At 36.2% G+C, this 20,333-nt stretch overlaps 2 protein-coding genes and 1 pseudogene across 2 annotated transcripts; 2 read left to right on the top strand and 1 right to left on the bottom strand.

Moving 5' to 3' along the window:
- Nucleotides 1-6,947: 6,947 nt before the first annotated feature.
- LOC100759915 (olfactory receptor 5M10) lies at nt 6,948-7,889 on the top strand. Its single transcript, XM_027421217.1, has one exon. It carries the CDS (start codon nt 6,948-6,950, stop codon nt 7,887-7,889), a length of 942 nt encoding a protein of 313 aa, XP_027277018.1.
- Nucleotides 7,890-16,285: 8,396 nt separating this feature from the next.
- Nucleotides 16,286-16,465, bottom strand: LOC113836446 (annotated as a pseudogene).
- Nucleotides 16,466-18,067: 1,602 nt separating this feature from the next.
- Nucleotides 18,068-19,000, top strand: LOC100774976 (olfactory receptor 5M10). The gene has a single exon (XM_027420943.1). The coding sequence runs from the start codon at nt 18,068-18,070 to the stop codon at nt 18,998-19,000; it is 933 nt and encodes a 310-aa protein (XP_027276744.1).
- Nucleotides 19,001-20,333: the final 1,333 nt, after the last annotated feature.

Raw genomic sequence — 20,333 nt, 5'->3', positions numbered from 1 at the left:
TGAAAGTTTGACTTCTTCCTTTCCAATTTATATCCCCTTGATCTCCTTTTGATGTCTTACTGCTCGAGCTAGAAATTCAAGTACAATATTGAAGAGATATGGAGAGAGTGGTCAGCTTTGTCTTGTTTCTGATTTTAGAGAATTCGCTTTGAGTTTCTCTCCATTTAGTTTGATGTTGACTGATGGTTTGCTGTATATTGCTTTTTTCATGTTTAGATATGTTCCTGTTCTCTCCAATATCTTTATCATGAAGGGATGTTGGATTTTTTCAAAGGCTTTTTCAGAATTTAGTGAGATGATCATGTGACTTTTTCTTTTTCAGTTTGTTTATATGGTGGATTACATTGATGGATTTTCATATGTTGAACCATCCTTCCATCCCTGGGATGAAGCCTACTTGATCATAGTGGATGATTTTTCTGATGTGTTCTTGGATTTGTTCCACCAATATTTTGTTGAGTATTTTTGTATCGATATTTATGAGGGATATTGAACTGTAGTTCTCTTTTGTTAGTTGTATCTTTGTGTGGCTTGGGTGTCCAGGTAATTGTAGCCTCATAAAAAGAGTATGGCAATGTCCTTCTGCTTCTATTGTGTGGAACAATTTGAGGAGTACTGGTATTAGATTTGTTTGGTTTTCTGGTAGAATTCTGCACTGAAGCCATCTGGCCCTGGGCCTTTTTTGGTTGGGAGACTTATGATGACTGCTTGTATATCACTGGGGTTATATGTCTATTTATATTGCTTATCTGTTCTTGATTTAATTTTGGTAAGTGATGTCTATCCAGAAAATTGTCCATTTCCTTTAGATTTTCGAATTTTGTGGAATACAGGTTTTCAAAGTATGATTTGATGATTCTCTGGATTTCCTCAGTGTCTGTTGTTAAATCCCTCTTTTCATTTCTGATTTTGTTAATTAGCATGCTCTCTCTCTCTCTCTCTCTCTCTCTCTCTCTCTCTCTCTCTCTCTCTCTCTCCCCCTTTTGGTTAGTTTGGATACAGGTTTGTCTATCTTGCTGATTTTCTCGTAGTACCACGTCTTTGTTACATTGATTCTTTTCTCGTTTCTGCTTTATTGATTTCAGCCCTCAGTTTGATTATTTTCTGGCATCTACTCCTACAGGGTGAGTTTGCTTCTTTTTGTTCTAGAGCTTTCAGTTGTGGCTCTAGTGTGGCTACTCTCCAGTTTCTTCATGTGGGCACTTAGTGCTATGAACTTTTCTCTTAGCACTGCTTTCAAAGTGTCCAATAAGTTTGGGTATGTCGTGTCTTCATTCTCATTAAATTCTAGGAAGTCAGCAATTCCTTTTTTATTTCTTACTTGACACAGGAATGGAACAATTGTGCATTTTTCAATTTCCATGTGTTTGTAGGATTTCTGCAATTCATTTTATTCTTGAATTCTAACTTTAAATCATGGTGCTCTGATAAGATACAGGGGGTTATTCTTTTTTTTTTTGTATCTGTGGTGGTTTTCGATGTTGCCAAGTATGTGGTCAATTTAGAGAATGTTCCATCTAATGCTTAGAACAAGGTATATTTTTTTCTGTTTGGAGGGAATGTTCTAGAGATGTCTATTAATCCCAATTGGGTCATAACTTCTGTTAGTTCCTTTGTTTCTTTGTTAAGTTTCTGTCTGGTGGTCCTGTCTAGAGTTGAGAGCAGGGTTTTCAAATCTCCTACTATAAGTGTGTAAGGTTTATGTGTGGTTTGAGCTTCAGTAATGTTTCTTTTACAAATACGGGTGCCTTTGTATTTGGGGCATAGATGTTCAGGACTGAGACTTCATCTTGTTGGACTTTTCCTTTAATGAGTATGAAATGCCCTTCTTCATGTCTTTTGATTGATTTTAGTGTGAAGTCTAATTTTTTACATTTTAGGATTGCTACAACAGCTTGTTTCTTGTGTCCATTTGATTGGAAAAACTTTTTCCAACCCTTTACTCTGAGGTAATGTCTGTCATTCAAGTTGAGGTGTGTTTCTTGTATACAGCAGAAGGATGTTTCTGTCTTCCTATCCATACTGTTATTCTGAATCATTTTATAGGCAAGTTAAGACCATTGACGTTGAGGGATATTAATGCCCATTGATTGTTGGTTCTTGTTTGTTTTGGATTTGTTGTGGGTGGTGGTATTATGTTTTGATTTCCCCTCTTTTTTCTTTTGTTGTTTTGTAAAGTGGAATTATCTATTTTCTCGAAATTTTCTTTCCAGTAATTTCTGTAGGGCTGGACTTATGTATATGTATTATTTAAATCTGGTTTGTCATGGATATCTTGTTTTCTCCATCTATAGTGATTGAAAGCTTTGCTGGGTACAGTAGTCTGGGTTGGCATTCATGTTTCCTTAGCGTTTGTAGGACATCTATCCAGGACCTTTTGTCTTTCAAAATTTCCATTGAGAAGTCAGGTGCAATCTGATAGGTCTGCCTTTATATGTTACTTGGCCTTTTTCCTTTGCTGCTCTTAATATTTATTCTCCATTCTGTAAGTTTTGTGTTTTGATTATTATGTGATGAGGACACTTCTTTTTGTGGTCCAGTCTATTTGGTGTTCTGAAAGCTTCTTGTACTTACATAGGCATATCCTTCTGTAGCTTGGGGAAGTTTTCTTCTATTATTCTGTTGAATATGTTTTCTGTACCTTTGAGCTCTACTTCTTCACCTTCTATACCTATTTTTCTTAGGTTTGGCCTTTTGATGGTGTCCCATATTTCCTGGACATTTTGTGTTAGGTATTTGTTGTATGTGAGATTTTCTTTGTTTGATGACTGGATATCCTCTAGTGAGTCTTCAACACCTCATATTCTCTCTTCCATCTCTTGCATTTTATTGGTTATACTTACATCTTTAGATCCTGATCATTTACTGGACTTTCTATTTCCAGCATCCCCTCATTCTATGTTTTCTTTAATTTTTGTATTTGTGCTTTCAAGCATTGAACTGTTTTGATCGTTTTTCCCCCTTTTTTAGTTGTTTTTCCTTGGCTTTCCTTAGATTCTTTAAGAGATTTATTTATTTCTTGAATTTTTTTGCTGTTTTTTCTTTTGTTTTTTAAGGGATTCTCTCATTTCCTCTTTAAGGGTCTCTGTCATCTTCATAAAGCATTTTTTCCTGTCTCTTCTAGTCCTCTGTATTGTGCTTTTCAGGTCTTGCTGGTGTGGAGTCCCTAGTTTCTGCTGGTGTCATATTTGTCTTTCTTTTGTTGAGTGTGTTCTTATTCTGTCATCTTCTCTCTTCTTCCAGTAGATACAGGTGGGGTCTCTCTATCTCTTCTTGTCACCTGGTGGCATACTTTGGCCAACTCTTCAGTGTTTGCAACTCTGGTTGATCTGGCCTCTCCTGGTATTCTCCTCACTCAAGTAGAGGGTGGAAGGCAGAGGGGGAACCAAAATGAGGTTTTTCTGGACTCAGTGAGATCCACCCTGTCAGTGTAGGTCCACTGTATGCCAGGAATAGGCCCAGAAAATTCCAAGGAGAGCATGATGGCAGGAGTTGGGCTGGATCAGAGGCAACACTCACCAAAGTAGAGGGTAGGGCAGATCGAGAACCCAGAGTGAGAGTTGTTTGCAGACTCAGGGAGGTCCTCTCTGTCTGGGCAGGTCCACTCTATGCCAGGAGCAGTTCCAGAAAGATCCAACGAGGGGGTTATGGAAGGAGTTGTGGCAGGAGCAGAGAGGGCAGGGTAGAGGGGGAACCAAAAGTATACCTTCTAATAGTACTACTCTCTGACATTCAAATGGCAAGTGTAGCTATATAGACAACTATATAGCTTATATAGTTAAGTAGTAATCATTTATGTAGAAAAATAAGACATTGCTGAGAGAAAACAGAACACAGCAGAATGGTGTAGTTGAATGTTTTTTGTCTGTCTTACCCATTCTCACTGGACCAGTTATTCTCCCACCATCTGGCTTCACATAGTCACTTATGAAATAATTACTCAGAGGCTTATGTATTAAATATAATTGTTTGGCCAATGCTCGGGCCTACTGGTTAGCTATACCTATACATTAACCTATCGTTAATAGTTTTTATTTTACCATGAGGCTTGTGGCTTGTTAACTCACATCTTGTTTTCCTAAAGCTACATGGCATCTCCCTGACTCTGCCTTCCTTCTCTATGCATCTTTGTTTGGATTTCACGACTACCTATATTTTTCCTGGCCATTGGCTGAATCAGCTTAATTCATCAACCAATAAAAGCAATGCATATTCACAGAATACTGAAAAATATCTTCAAATTAAAAGAGAAGTTTTTAATTTTAACATAGTAAAATTACATATAACAAAACAGTTATCAAGCAAGAATTACAGTTACAATATTTAGTCTATGTAATGCCAGAATTTATGACAGTATTATGAGAATTCAATGGAAAATACTGAATCACAAATACAGGACAATGTGGAAGCCACTGTGGGTCCACCTTCTGTGTCCCACCGTTTTGCCTAGGGGATATATGAACAACTGCAAGGCTTGCTTCTTCTCTGACCTCCCAAGAGATAGCATGAGACACTCTTCCTCCTATTTATAAACGAACATGTCTGCTCACAGAAGCCACACCCTAAGGCTTGTTCCATTAAATGGTAGTAGAGAAAGTTTTCATACTCAGGTTGAGAAAGGATTCATCTGGCAGACGCTGAATTCTCTAGTTTTACAAGGAAAAGAAATATATTTTGACTTATGGTGATTGGTCATAAATTAATTGCATGCCTATGGAAATTGAGGATGCCTACCTGTACTCATCACACTATGTTTTGACACATTCAAATGGCTTAATTTGTACATGTGCTGATGAAAAAAAAATGCCTCCTGACAGTGCCTCCACCTACTAATGGATACCTTGCCAAATAGTACTTAAGCCTTTTTGAATTTTTTACTGGTTATACAATTTTTACAATTATAAGTTGTAAGCCATCTCATATGTAAATGATCATGTTTTTCATATAAATCTGTACTTCTTAGTGTCTTGAAAAGTGTAACATCATTGATCAAATTAATACCAATGTAAATCCTGAGTGCTACTCTGAAAAACGTGCCAGACTCTATCAGTTTTTTCATACCAGTTTAATGGATTTGCTGAAATCTCTGGTCAAATATTTTTACACACCTCTCAAACAGCAGAACTTCTTCCCTGTGACCTTACTCTGTGTTCAGAACAAGAGTTGTATAATTAGTGTACATGGTAAAAACAAGAAGTAAAATTCTCACGTTATTTGCTTGCATATTGAAATTTCTATCACACAATTTATTTATTTTATCCTCTGTGTGAATTATCTCAGGCTTTGCTGAAGTATCAAGTTGACATGGGATGGTACAATGTCCTTTTTCAAACCATAATTCTAAAATTTTATTTAACGTACTTTCTTCATATTAAGGATTTAACAGGTATTAAATTGATAAGAAGAGATACTCTTCTTGATCTTAGCCAAAAAAGTTAATATGATGCCAGTATAATTTTCTAACCATGCTGATATTTTATGCACACTATGGAAAGCTGTGCACACAGAAATTCAGTTGAGATTTTGGACCCAAAGGAAAATCAGTTCCTCAAACCATTGAATTAATTTGCTGCCCCTGAGAATCAGAGAATATATTAATTGGATCTTTAGAATTACTTTTGAAACTCATGGGGTTATTTTAAACCAATACATTATAAATATCTCTACCTTGTTTCTATAATATATGGTACATACATATCCACAGGTAGTTATTTTTTGTACTTGGTAAGTAAAGATTCAACTTCAATGTTTGGATATTATCTTATCACTTTAGAGACTGTATTTATATCTGAGTTGCCTGTGACCATTCCATTCATATATGTATATTTATATGCCAATGATGAATCACATTATTTGCATGTTCTTCAAATATATACTTGGAGAACAACCACATAGTTGTGTGAGTATGTGATGCCTGAAGACTAAGATTTGTTATTTTATATAATCACTCCTTCCAACACAATGACAGGGATGCCATTATTAAACACCTGTTGTTCCATACACTAATATTTTCATGAATGATTTAATAACATGAAGATGAGAAACAAAAATCCTCATTTGTTCTAAGATAGTTGTTTTTTACTGACTGTATATATGCTATTGTCATAAGAAGAGACTTTTTAACATTACAAATGACTGTGTTCATTTGCATATTGCTGCTATGATTAATATGTACAGTGTAATGTGTGCTGTAGGAATGGGAAGAGTTTGTTTACTGCTATAAGCTCCTATAATGGAGCAGAATAAATAAATGCCACTTGTATGTGCACTTGAATAAAAGTGTGAATAGTCAATAGAAAGACTAATTTTTGATTATGAATCTTGTTTTATTAAAAACAGATTATATATTAAGTTCTCTCTATATAACCAAAGTTATAAGATACATCTATAGGTTTTAAGTGAAAGGAAGCAGTTAATACTCATTTATTAATCTGAAATGTGAGATTGTCACTGATGGGAAAAGTGGGAAACCCTAAATATATTACTGGTCAATTTACATGATAGAGGTAATTAGCAACTAGCTGCATTTCTTATTTTGATTTCTGAGTGCACTTTTTTAGGAATGTTGGAAAAATATAATAAAAATATGGACTTTCAAAACAGAACTGTATGCAAAATACAAGTTGGTGTGTGTGTATGTGTGTGTGGAAAGAGGAAGTCTGGAAGAAACAAATTAAAAATCTTATGTATATTTGTATACATGTGAATCAGAGAGAGACAGAGAGACACAGATGCAGACAGACACAGACACAGAGAGACAGACAAAGAGAGATGGGGAATGTAACACTGAGAATCAGGGTGTAAAAAATAACTAGGGAAGCATGTAGTGCATACTGAGAAGAAAACCTGTTCCACAGATGAAAAGAAGGACATGAATGGAGTTTGATGGGAAATATAGAAGAGAAGGCACTGCTCACATATTTTTGTCAATTGCAAGGTGTAAGAAAATGAGCTCCCTAAACCAGTCTGCAGGGATGGATTTCATTCTTGTGGGACTCACAGACAGCCCAGTTCTGGCGAAGATCCTTTTTGTGGTGTTTCTACTCATCTTTGTTATCACACTGTCAGGGAACCTATGCATGATTGTGCTTATAAGGTCCAATTCCCACCTGCAAACACCCATGTATTTCTTCCTTGGGCACCTCTCCTTTGTAGACATTTGCTATTCTTCTAATGTTACTCCAAACATGCTGCATGGTTTCATCTCAGACCACAAGACAATCACCTATGCCGGATGCTTCACACAGTGTCTACTCTTCATTGCTCTGGTGATAACTGAGTTTTATATCCTTGCTTCAATGGCACTGGACCGCTATGTGGCCATCTGTAGTCCTTTGCATTACAGTACTAGGATGTCCAAGAATATTTGTGTCTCTCTGGTCACATTCTCATATGCGTTTGGCTTCCTGAATGGGCTCTCTCAGACTCTGCTCACTTTCCATTTGTCTTTCTGTGGCTCCCGTGAAATCAACCACTTCTACTGTGCAGACCCTCCTCTCATCATGCTGGCCTGTTCTGATACTCAAGTCAAAAAGATGGCCATGTTTGTGGTAGCTGGATTTACTCTCATAAGCTCTCTCTTTATCATCCTTATGTCCTACTTTTGCATTTTTGCAGCCATTTTGACGATGCATTCTGTTGAAGGTAGACAAAAGGCCTTTTCTACCTGTGGTTCCCACCTCACAACAGTCACCATATTTTATGGAACACTTTTCTGCATGTATTTAAAGCCTCCATCTGAGAAATCTATAGAGGAGTCCAAAGTGATTGCAGTTTTTTACACCTTTTTGAGTCCTTTGCTGAACCCCTTGATCTATAGTCTAAGGAATAAGGATGTCATCAATGCTATGAAGCAGCTGACTAAGGGACATTCTGTCAGAAAATTTTAGTTTAGGAAGATGTTGATGTGTTGTTAGTTGGTATCTCTGATGACATAGTACCCTTGTAGGATAAAGCTAGTATTTCAGAGTTACTACTTGTGTAACAGCACATACCTGTAATATCCTTTTTTGATAACAATTTCCTTTTTTACTTTACACTTTTTAGTGCTACTTTTTAAAGAAAACTACCATATTGAAATTAGGAAATCAAAAACATTCAGAGTTTTCTTTACTTACTATTCAAGATTCCATATAATGACATTTCTTAATTCATATGATTTTTAGTTCCTAACCAACTTGTCCTAAAGAGAACACAGTAAAATCATACCCTGGGAATGATGACAAGCTTGAATTTATAAAAAAATTTTCAAAAACAGTGAATGATTTTGTAGGGTAATTTTTTTACATTGTTTCATTTTTCCCAACTATTAGGAATACTACAAAATGATTGCTTTAATACCTTACTCATTAATCAAATGGTGTAAAGCAAATAAACAATCATTACTCAAAACTATTGCTAATTTTCATTTTTGTATGACTGTTTCACTTATATGTTATTAATGAAACAATGAAGGAGTCACTCTGTCTGTTTTTAACATATGGAATCTTTGGCACAGAAGTCAATAACCTTATACAAATATGTGAATAGTACAATAGTATAAATAAAAGTCCTGTATTTTCTCTTCCTTCCTCTGTAATTCTAACTTTGTGACCCATCAGTTCTCAACCCTCCTCTCATCAACCCTCTCAATGCTGGATGGGATATTGAAGATAATGGTTTCATAAGGTGAAACCATGCATTTACTGATGTGAATGAAAATTTAAAGATGGCTATGCTGTCTGTGATTTTTTTCTTTAGAAATGTCTAAGATTTAGTTTTCTGATATTTCTGGGTAACATGATAATTTTGTCTATTTTAAAATTATTTTACTGGTTCATATGAAAATAGAGAAATTTTAAGTATGAAGGCAAGATAATGTGAAGTGAAAATTTATGATATTCATTTCTAACTATGAGAGAGGTAGATTATATTCTTTATATTTGTTTTAAATAAATTCAGGTTCATATTTTTCCCTAAAGCTTGTAAATAAAATTGAAATCTTATGCTATACATGAAAATCTACATTGATATTCAGAAGAAAATATGTCTCTACTTAAATACATAAATAATTCATTGTTTTATGCTTACTGTCAGTTGGTCTTCATAAAAATACACATACCAAATATGGATTAAGAAAAATAAAACTAATAAAATACATAAGGTATCAAAACTATATTTGCTTGTAGTTTTCATTAAAAGACATGTTATAAAGTGATATAAAATAATTTTACTATGACATCCATGTACAATATATTTTTATCATACTATCTCTGTTTAAATCCCTTTATTTAGAATGCATTCTTGGAATAAGTATTTCTTCTTCTTTCTTTTTGGTTTTTCGAGACAGGGTTTCTCTGTATTGTTTTGGAGATTGTCCTGGAAGTTGCTCTGTGGATGAGGCTGGCCTTGAACTCACACAAATCCACCTGCCTCTGCCTCCTGAGTGCTAGAATTAAAGGCGTGCACCACCAATGCCCGGCAAGAATCAGAATTTCTGAATAAAATAATATATATACTTTATTTTTAAATTCATTTTGTATACTTACTGCAGTTTTTCTCTTGCCATTCCTCCAACCCAGCTCCCATCCATTCTTCAGAAAGGGTAAATCCAATGGGGAGTCAACAAAGCCTGGCACATTGAGGTGAGCCAGAGCCAAGCCCCTCCCCTCTACATCAAGACTGAGCAAGACATATTACCATAGGAAATGGGCTCCAAAAACCATCTCATGCACCAGGGATGGATCCTGGTCTCACTGCCAGGGCTCTCACAGACAGATCAAGCTACACAACTGTCTCCACATGCAAAGGGCATAGTTAGGTCCCATTAATGCTTCCTGGTTGTTGGTCTAGAGTCTGTTAGCTCCAAGGAGCTACAGTCAGCTGTCTCTGAGGGTTTTACTGTCATGATCTTGACCACGCTTTCTCATACAACCAATCCCTCTTCCCTCTCTTCAACTGGACTACCTCAGAAAGAACACAAAGCAGGAGGCCCAGATAAAGATATTTTTTTTTTCTGAGACAGGGTTTCTCTGTGTAGCTTTGGAGCCTATCCTGGCACTCGCTCTGGAGACCAGGCTGGCCTCGAACTCACAGAGATCCGCCTGCCTCTGTCTCCCGAGTGCTGGGATTAAAGGCGTGCACCACCAACGCCCGGCTATTTTGTGTATTTTAAAATCTATTTTCTTTGGTTTATTTTGTGCTTGTATGGAGGGTAGGGAGTCACAAGTGTCCAAATGCTGGTAGGCAGAGATCAGAAACCAGTTCATAAGAGGTGATTCTTTCCTTCCGTTCTTGGAGTCCCAATGATTGATTTTAGAATACATTATTAAATCTCTTGAACCATATCACTGGTTTCATTTTGAGTGATTTTAAAGCTCCCAATTACCATGCTTTGATATATAATATGTCTAAATACAAAAAAGGAATAAAATAGAAGTTTCTCAGTGCTAAGGAATATGCACCAGAATGGAGTGTCTACTTTCTACTGCAAAGTAGTAGTATGGTGGAATTGTTGACTTGTATTTACAAAGACTTTTCTAAAGATGGGAGAAATGCTGTCTACATATCAGTGGTATGGTATACTAAAATATATTATACCAATATTCAATTTTATTATACAAACTTTTTCAAAGCTATTATCAAATTGTTTCTAACAAACTGTAATTATTATGGCCAAATCTAGTATAAAATTGTACTTGCATAATTTTATTAATTAGTAAATTGATACTTGTGGTTAATATGCAGATTTTTAAGCTAATAATACTGTTGGAACAAAAACACGTTAAAACATTTTTTTTTTAAAAGGAACGTTGACTAAAACCTGGAGAATGAAGGAGACACTTACTATCACCTGAGAATCTATGAAAAGAGGCATTTCTGAAGAGGGTAAGGCAATAAGGAGCAAGCTGAGATGGGTGACATGTTTGCCACTTAGAGCCATGGTACCATCTGGGCTTGGGCTCTTGCCAAGGACCATGTCTGGGCCCATGGCCCTGCTGGAGCCATAGTCTATCTTAATGTCTGTGGCTCTTGCCAGTTCACCATGGTTAGGATATGGCTGCACAGATTTGGCCCCATACTTCATTGGCTGCATTTCTCAGGAGAGTAGGCCCAGTACCTCTTTTGGGTAGTACAGTAGAGCTGTCTCTAATGATAGAGCATGGGTGAGAAGGCCCCAAGAGTATGAGTGTGGGAAAGCTGTCCCCACCCATTATCTTTCATGTGGTGGTGAGAGAAAGATGTCCTCCCCAACCCCTACTGCCTATCACAGGTAGGAGAGCTGACCCTGAGGTCATGAAAGCAGGAGAGCTGGTCTTGCCTCTCTTCAGTGCATTTATCCAGAGACATGGCCCTGCCCTTGCATGGGCAGCAGAGTGAAGCTGAGTCTATTGGTGAGGATGTAGATGAGCTGGCCATATAATAGGGGAGATGTCCCTGTGCCCCTACATCTGCTATGTAGTGGCATGGGGGAATAAAGATGTTTTACCTTGCCCTTTGCCTGTGACAAGTAAGAGAGCTGAAGTTAGTGGCATGAGAGTAGGGAACTAGCCCTGTACGTAATCACCCCCGTAGTATTCAGGAGACTGGGCTCTGCACTATGTGAGGACAATACAGTAGAGCTAGCCTTGTGTGTGTGGATTTAGGTAAGTTGGCTCCAAGTGTGTGTGAGAGCAGGAGAACTGTCTCCTATCCCTTGTGTCCTGCTGCAATGGGTAAGCTAGCCAGGGCATTGTTGGAGAGCTCACTCTGAAGTTGAGGAAGAGGGAGAGCTTGTTGGCTAACAACCCAGTGACCCCCCCAGGGCTATGAATTAGCTCAATTCAACAATGAAAATGAAGCACATTGGAGCAGGTAAAGGGATTGATCCTATAAATACAAAGGTGCAAGATCTCCATGACACAGGACAACGATAGGATATCCAAGAGGTGTCCTAGTGAGGGTTAGTATACATAGTGTAACACAAGATAGAGGCCTCATGCAGACCAATAATCATAATAATGAACACTTGAAAGTAAAAATGTATGGACTAAAGGGCATACTGTATGGCTCACTGGGCCACAATACAGCTTGCACAACATATTTTCCTTTTAGGTTTTATTTTATTTTATTTTGTGGTTGGGGCTTGCAAGTGTAGAGGTTGGATATGAGGGGGCTGGGAGATAAAGTGGTTCATGAAGCAGGATGTGAAGTCCACAAAAATCAATAAAGGTCCTTTTAATTATCCTAAAATTAGTTTATGGTAATATCTGTACAATATTAAATGATGTTGAATTGTACATTTTAAGTGGTGAATTGTATAGTTTATAAATTATCTCAAAAAGGAAAATGGTGAATCATACAAATGTACACAGTTATTGTCTCTGAAAAAGACAATCTAAACAGTCTTAGAAAGACAGGATAGTCTGGATTTAACACACACACACACACACACACACACACACACACACACACACACACGAGAGAGAGAGAGAGAGAGAGAGACAGAGAGACAGAGAGAGAGAGAGAGAGAGACAAAGAGAGAGAGAGAAGAGAGACAGAGAGACAGAGAGGAGAGAGAAAGACAGACATAGACACAGAAAGAGAGAAAGACATAGACACACACACACACACACACACACACACACACACACACACACACACAAATGAGATGGTAGTACATGGGGACTTATTTTGGGATGGCAGAACAGTAAGAATAGGGAGTAGAGATGGGAGAAGCAAATAGAGGGTGAGTTTGAAGAAAGAACAGTGACATACATGATTCAAATTTCATAATAAGTTTTACTATTTTACATAGTATTTAAATATTAATACAAAACCTACTAATTTTCATGAAATAAAATTAATGAAAGTAACTGAGTAGTTTCAAAACAATCTAAAATATTACATTCTTTGATGAATGTTTAGAACAAATGAATTTTAAAATCAAGCTATCCCCACGTAAAGGCTCAAGTAAAGTGAGAAAAGCATCTGAAGTTAGAGATACACATAAGTTTTAATAATATAATCAGCTTCTACAGCAATTATCTGCTATGCATTTGCATGGTTGTAAATCCCTTTCTCTAGCAATACAATATTCTGAAAACGTCCCTTACATCCTTAGAGAATGGGACCTTTCATGCACCTCACAGACAGAATTAAAAATACATCTTGATTTAACACTTATGAGTCCTATTCTAGTGTGTGCTCAGCCTGTTTTTTAAACTGCTTTTAAAGAAATGGCTAACAGTCAAACTTACTTACCTTGAATTTACCATGTTATTCTGTTTATAACCTAAGCTAATGCATAGCTGTTATCTTAAATTACTTGTTCTTCTATGCCCTTGACCAAAATTAGTGCACGTGTATAATTTGTGCCAATTATAGAGATTGAAACCAGCCTTCTAAAATCTACCAAGCAGTTTGAAAGCAACATTTGTGGATACAGGTTGACAAACAATGATGTTTTTTCTAGTGCTGCTTGCTATCTGGGTCAGTGGAGATCAGTTAGAGCCAGTGACTTAATACTTTATAAAATTCAGTTAGACATTTCTGTAAAGGATAGCATTCTTGTCCCATGATATGCTTTCTGTGCTGTTCAGTAACAACACAGTGAATTCCTTTTGTTAGAAACAGACACAAAACAACCCATATACACAGGACACATACATAAGCCAGCTTCCAGGCAAGAACAGATTCAGACTCCTACAACAGACAGGTAGGATGGAAGACACAGGGAGCATGGCTCACTCTTTGTTAAATTTGATAATAAAATCTGTTAGTTTTTTTGCATTTTATTAAAATTAATACAAAAACAATATTGTTGAAATAAAATTAATGACATAAACTAAAGATTTGAGACTGTTGCGTTACTGTGTACTCAGGTTGTTTCTTTACCCTATCTTTAACAGAATGATATCAACAATCTGTTTTACATGTCTTGGATTTCCCAGGTAATCATATTAGAAGCTAAGCTTTTCTTTCTTTCTTAGTGTGACACTGATGCATTATTGAAGACTAAGAGTTTATTGCTAAATATGTTTAATTCATGCAAGTGTGTGTATGTGTCTGTGTTTGTGTGTGTGTGTGTGTGTGTGTGTGTGTGTGTGTGTGTGTGTGTGTGTGTGTGCATGTGTGTTTGAGGTTGACATTGGATCTCTTCCTCTGTAGACCTTGATTTTATTAAGTAAAGCTAAAAGTTCCAGTTTCTATTTCTGTGAAGAGACACCATGACCATGGCAATCCTCATAAAGGAAAAACATTTAATTGGGGTGGTTTACAGTTTCAGAGGTTTAGTCAATTATCATCTTGGTGGGACATTGTGGTTTGCAGGCAGACATGGTGCTGGAAAATGAGCTGAGAGTCCTACATCTTGACCTTTAGACAACAAGAAGTTGTCTGAGTGTCATACTGAGAGAAGCTTGAACAAAGGAAATTCTCAAAGCCCATCTGCACACTGACATACTTCTTCCAACAAGGTCATACCTACTTAAACAAAACTATATCTTCTGATAGTGCTACTCCCCGTGAGTTTATGGGTGCCTTTTACATTCAAATGACAACAGTAGCTAAGTAGACATCAGTTAAGTAGTAATCAGTTAAACAGACAAACAACCCATTACTGAAAGAAAAAGAACTAGCAGAATGGTGTAGCTGAATGTTTATTCTCTGTCTCACTCATTCTCACTTGACCAGTTTTTATCCCACATGCCGATCCCCATATTCACTTATGAAATAATCACTCAGAGGAGAGTATATTAAATACAATTGTTTGGCCAATGCTTGGGCCTTTTGGGTTAGCTATACCTATACATTAACCCATTTTTAATAGTTTATATTTTACCATGAGGCTTGTGGCTTGTTACCTCACATCTTGTTTCCCTAAAGCTACATGGCATCTCCCTGACTCTGCCTCCCTTCTCTCTCCATCTTTGTTTGGATCTCCTGACTACCTATAGTTTTCCTGGCCATTGGCTGAAACAGCTTTAATAATCAAACAATAAAAGCAATGATATTCACAGCATACAGAAAAATACCTGCCAAAGTAAGAAAGGAAGGTTTTAATTTTAACATAGTAAAATTACAAAACAGTTATCAAGCAAGAATTACAGTTATCATATTTAGTCTATGTGTGATGCAGGAATTCACAAAAGCATTATTGGGATTCAATGGAAAACACAGACTCACAAATACAGGACAATGTGGAAGCCACTGTGGTTGAGGTTTCTGTTTCCCACCGTTATGCACTGGGGCAACGTGAACAACTTCGAGGCTTGCTTCTGCTCCGACCTCCCAAGGGAAAGAGTGAGACTCCTCCTCTTATTTATAAAAGAATATTTCTGCCCACAGAAGCCACATCCTAATATCAGTATGCCAAAACTATTAGAGGAATGAAATCCTACAACACAGTGGAAATAGCACTGAACTAGAAGTTTGATGTGAACCAGAATTCCTCTGTGATCATTCTGGGTCAACTTATTCCTTGGTATTCCCATCATTTGAGATTTCATATACAACTTGGGAGGCATTTCATTAGGAATATTAGGCTCAAATCTCCCAATCCACAGTAGGATGCGGGAATCCAGAACTAAGTTATACTGTTTTATACTATTTTTGTTTCACATTAAATGGGAGTAGAGAAGGTTTTCATGCTCAGGTTGAGAAAGGATTCACCTGGCACATGCTGACTTCTTTAGCTTTACAATGAAAGGAAATATATTTTGACTTAGAAATGTAGAAAAGAATGCCTATTGGTCATAGATTTATTGGGTGCCTAGGAAATTGAGGATGCTTCCCTGTAGTCATCACACTATATTTTGACACATTCAAATGGTTTGTTTCTACTAATCTCCTCATTGAAAGATATGTGCCATTGAAAACATTTGCCTCCTGACATTGCCTTCACCTACTAATGAAAGCCTTTTCAAATAGTATTTAAGCCTTTTTGAATCTATTATTGGATTTCCTCTTCAATTATAAGTTGTAAGCCATATCGTATATAAATGATCATGATTTTCAGACACATCTGTACTTCTTAGTGTCTTAAAAAAGGTAACCTCAAGGGGCAAATTAATACCAATGTAAGCCCTGCTGTAAAAATGCCCAAGATTTGGTTTTTTCATACCAGTTTAATGGGTTTGCTGAAATCTCTTGTCAACTGTTTCTTCACACCTCTCAAACAGGTTTTTCCCATGCCCTCACTCTGTGTTCAGAAGAAGAAACAGTTGTATAATTTGCATACTTGGTAAAAAAAAGCAAATAAAATTGTCATGTTATTAGCTTACATATTGAAATTTCTATCACAGAATTTATTTAATTTTCTCCTTTCTGTGAATTGTCTCAGGCTTTGTTGCAGTATCGGTTGACATGGGCTGGTACTATGTCCTTTTTCAAACCATAATTCTAAAAGTTCATTTAACATATATTCTTCATATTAAGGATGTAACAGGTATTAAACTGATAAGAAGAAATACTTTATTTGATCTTAACCTAAAAGCTAATATGATGCCAGTATTCTTTTCTAACCATGATGATATTTTACACACTATGGAGAGCTGTGTACACAGAAACTCAGTTGAGATTTTGGCCCCAAAGGAAAAGTAGTTCCTCAAACCATTTAATTAATGTTCTGCCCCTGAGAATCGAAGAATATATTAATTGGATCTTTAGAATTACTTTTGAAACCCATGGGTCTATTTTACATGAATACTTATAAATCTCTCTACCTTGTTGCTATAATATATGGTACATATATATTCACAAGTAGTTATTTTCTATAATTGGTAAGTAAAGATTCAGCTTGAATGTTTCAATACTGTCTTATCACTTTAGAAACTGTATTTATTTGTTGAGTTGCCCTTGGCCGTTTTATTCATATTTGGATATTTATGTGTCACTGATGAATTGACATCATATGCATGGTCTTCAAATATATACTTGAAGAACAACCACATAGTTGTGATTCCTGAAACTTAAGATTTGTGGTTTTATGTATTCACCACTTCATACACAATGACAGAGAGGCCATTATTCAAACATTTGTGGTTCCATAAGCTAATATTTTCATGAATGATTTAGCAACATAAAAATGAGAATCAAGATAGTTGTATTTGTTCTATGATAGTTGTATTTTTATTGAGTGTATATATGCTGTCTTCATGAGAAGAGATTTTCTAACATCACAAAATGGCTCATCTCATTTTCATAGTATTGCTATGATTAATAAGTACAGTGCAATGTGTGCTGTAGGAATGGGAAGAATTTGTTTACTGCTATAAGCTCCTATAATGGAGCAGAGTAAATAAATGCCACTTGTATGTGCACTTGAATAAATGTGTTGTCAATAGAGAGACTAATTTTTGATTATGAATCTTTTATAAATGACATATTAAAAGACAAATTATATATTAAATCCTCTCTATAACTAAAGGTGTAAGATACATCTATGTGTTGTAAGTGAAAAGAAGCAGTTAATACTCATTTTTTATGTGAAATTTGAGATTATCACTGATAAGAAAAGTGGGAAACCCAACTAAATTACCAGTCAATTTACATGATAGAAGTACTTAGCAACTTGCTGCATTTCCTATTTTGATATTTTGGGTTTACTTTCTTTTTAGAAGTGTTGGGAAAAATATAATAAAAGTAAGGACTTTCAGCTGGGTGTTGGTGGTGCATGCATTTAATCCCAGCCCTCGGGAGGCAGAGGCAAGCGGATCTCTGTGAGTTCGAGGCCAACCAGGTCTCCAGAGCAAGTGCCAGGGTAGGCTCCAAAGCTACACAGAGAAAACCTGTCTTGAAAAACCAAAAAAAAAAAAAAAGATAAAAGTAAGGACTTTCAAAACAGAGATGAATTAAAACTTGTGTGTGTGTGTGTGTGTGTGTGTGTGTGTGTGTGTGTGTGTGTGTGTTTGTGTGTGTGTGTGAGAGAGAGAAAGAGAGAGGGGCGAATATAACACAAAGAAAGGTGGTGGTGGGGTATAATAAGAAAAAAAACTGTTCCACAGATGAAAATAAGGACATGAAGAAATGAATGGAATTTGATGGGCAATATAGAAGAGAAGGCACTGCTCACATTTATTGTCACTTTTAACTTGCAAGGTGTAAGAAAATGACTTCCCTAAATCACACTACAGGGATGGATTTCATTCTTGTGGGACTCACAGACAGCCTAGTTCTGGGGAGAATCCTCTTTGTGGTGTTTCTGCTCATCTTTATCATCACAGTGGCAGGAAACCTGTGCATGATTGTGCTGATCAGGACCAATTCCCACCTGCAAACACCCATGTATTTCTTCCTTGGGCACCTCTCCTTTGTAGACATTTGCTATTCTTCCAATGTTACTCCAAACATGCTGCATGGTTTCATCTCAGAACACAAGACAATCACCTATGCCGGATGCTTCACACAGTGTCTACTCTTCATTGCTCTGGTTATCACTGAGTTTTATATCCTTGCTTCAATGGCACTGGACCGCTATGTGGCCATCTGTAGTCCTTTGCATTACAGTACTAGGATGTCCAAGAATATTTGTGTCTCTCTAGTCACATTCCCGTATGTGTTTGGCTTCCTGAATGGGCTCTCTCAGACTCTGCTCACTTTTCAGTTGTCTTTCTGTGGCTCCCGTGAAATCAACCACTTCTACTGTGCAGACCCTCCTCTCATCATGCTGGCCTGTTCTGATACTCAAGTCAAAAAGATGGCCATGTTTGTGGTAGCTGGATTTACTCTCTCAAGTTCTCTCACTATCATTCTTCTGTCTTACCTTTACATTTTTGCAGCCATCTTGAGGATTCATTCTGTTGAAGGCAGGCAAAAAGCTTTTTCTACATGTGGTTCCCACATGACAACAGTCACCATATTTTATGGAACACTTTTCTGCATGTACTTACGACCTCCATCAGAGAAGTCTGTAGAGGAATCCAAAGTTATTGCTGTGTTTTACACTTTTTTGAGCCCAATGTTGAACCCCTTGATCTATAGCTTAAGGAACAAAGATGTCATCAATGCCATGAAACAGATGATTAAAGGAAAATTCTTTTAATAAATGTCAGTTAATACACGTGTCTAGTTGAAATTACTCTGTGTCTTCCTAAGCTTTGTCATTTTAAGGGATCCATTTCCTCTGTGATCTGACTATTTTTTATCTGAACTCTCATTTGTTAACTCATTTAGTATTGAAATTAATTACTTTAGGGAAAACACTTGGCAAAAATCTATGATACTGATATTGAGAAATACCTCCTTTAGCAGAAAAACTTTTAAAGGGTTCACTTATTGTTCAGTGATTCCAGACAATATTTTTCTTCTATGTAGGTCTATATGATTACAAATCTCTGATTTTTGTAACCCTTACAGTCAGTCTCCTTTGAATAACGTGCTTAAAACATACAAGAAATATTTTATAATGTTTGAGTCATTAAATCATTTGTGATACAACAACTAGTGTGAAGAACTTGTTCTGATGTCTAAATAACTAGTTGTGCATTCTTATAAACATTAAAGATATGGATATTCATCCTAACATTTCTGCTATTTTTCTCAAATGTAGCATTCAAAAATCATCTCATCTATTGAATAGTACTAGGGATCTTTTCCATGTTTGGAAATATGCTATGTTGAGTGTAATCTTTGTATATATTGCTAAGTATTAGTTAGGCTCATTCAGCTGTATATTCTGCATTTCACTACAATCACATTTAGAATTTGGTAATTTGGAACTATAGGTGGTATTTATTGACTTATGTGTACCCAATTATACTCAGGTGGAAAAATCTCAATGGGAGTGAGTTTAATCTTATTATTCTTGAGATTTACAGTTAGTTTAATCTTAATGTTTGTGATAACTTTTTAGTGAAAATATAATTATATCCTTTCTCCCCTTCATTTTCTCCCTCCAACCTCTTCCATGCTATATCCTTGGCTCCCTTTCAAATTCATGGCCTCTTAATTGTTGAATATTATTATTTGATGAGTATATAAATACAGAAGAGCCAGAGTCAATGAAGTCTAGATAAAGTTTTGGTACTAAAAACTTTTAGTGACAGACTCAATAGCAGAAAAAACAATTAAAAAGCTATATTTTCCATTTATCTTAATTCATTTGTTATTGGATAACTAGAATGTTTTATAGCAAAGCATATATAGTTAACTTTCATTAAATTTTCTTGTTTTTTATTTTTTAATGTTTTTACTTATGTAAATACGGGAATTCATTAGGAATCTTTTCTGCAAAATGTATAATAGATTTTTGCAGAAAATAATTCATGCATAATTTTTGTAAAGCTTGACATTTTGGGTTCTTGGTTCACTGAATAAGTCGAAAGTTCTGTCATATTTCTCTTTCAGAAGCAATACTCTAAGAAAAGGTAGATGAT

This window comes from Cricetulus griseus, chromosome 6 (assembly GCF_003668045.3).
Source record: "Cricetulus griseus strain 17A/GY chromosome 6, alternate assembly CriGri-PICRH-1.0, whole genome shotgun sequence".
Classification (NCBI taxonomy): Eukaryota; Metazoa; Chordata; class Mammalia; order Rodentia; family Cricetidae; genus Cricetulus; species Cricetulus griseus.
This window is presented reverse-complemented; position numbering and strand designations above follow the sequence as displayed.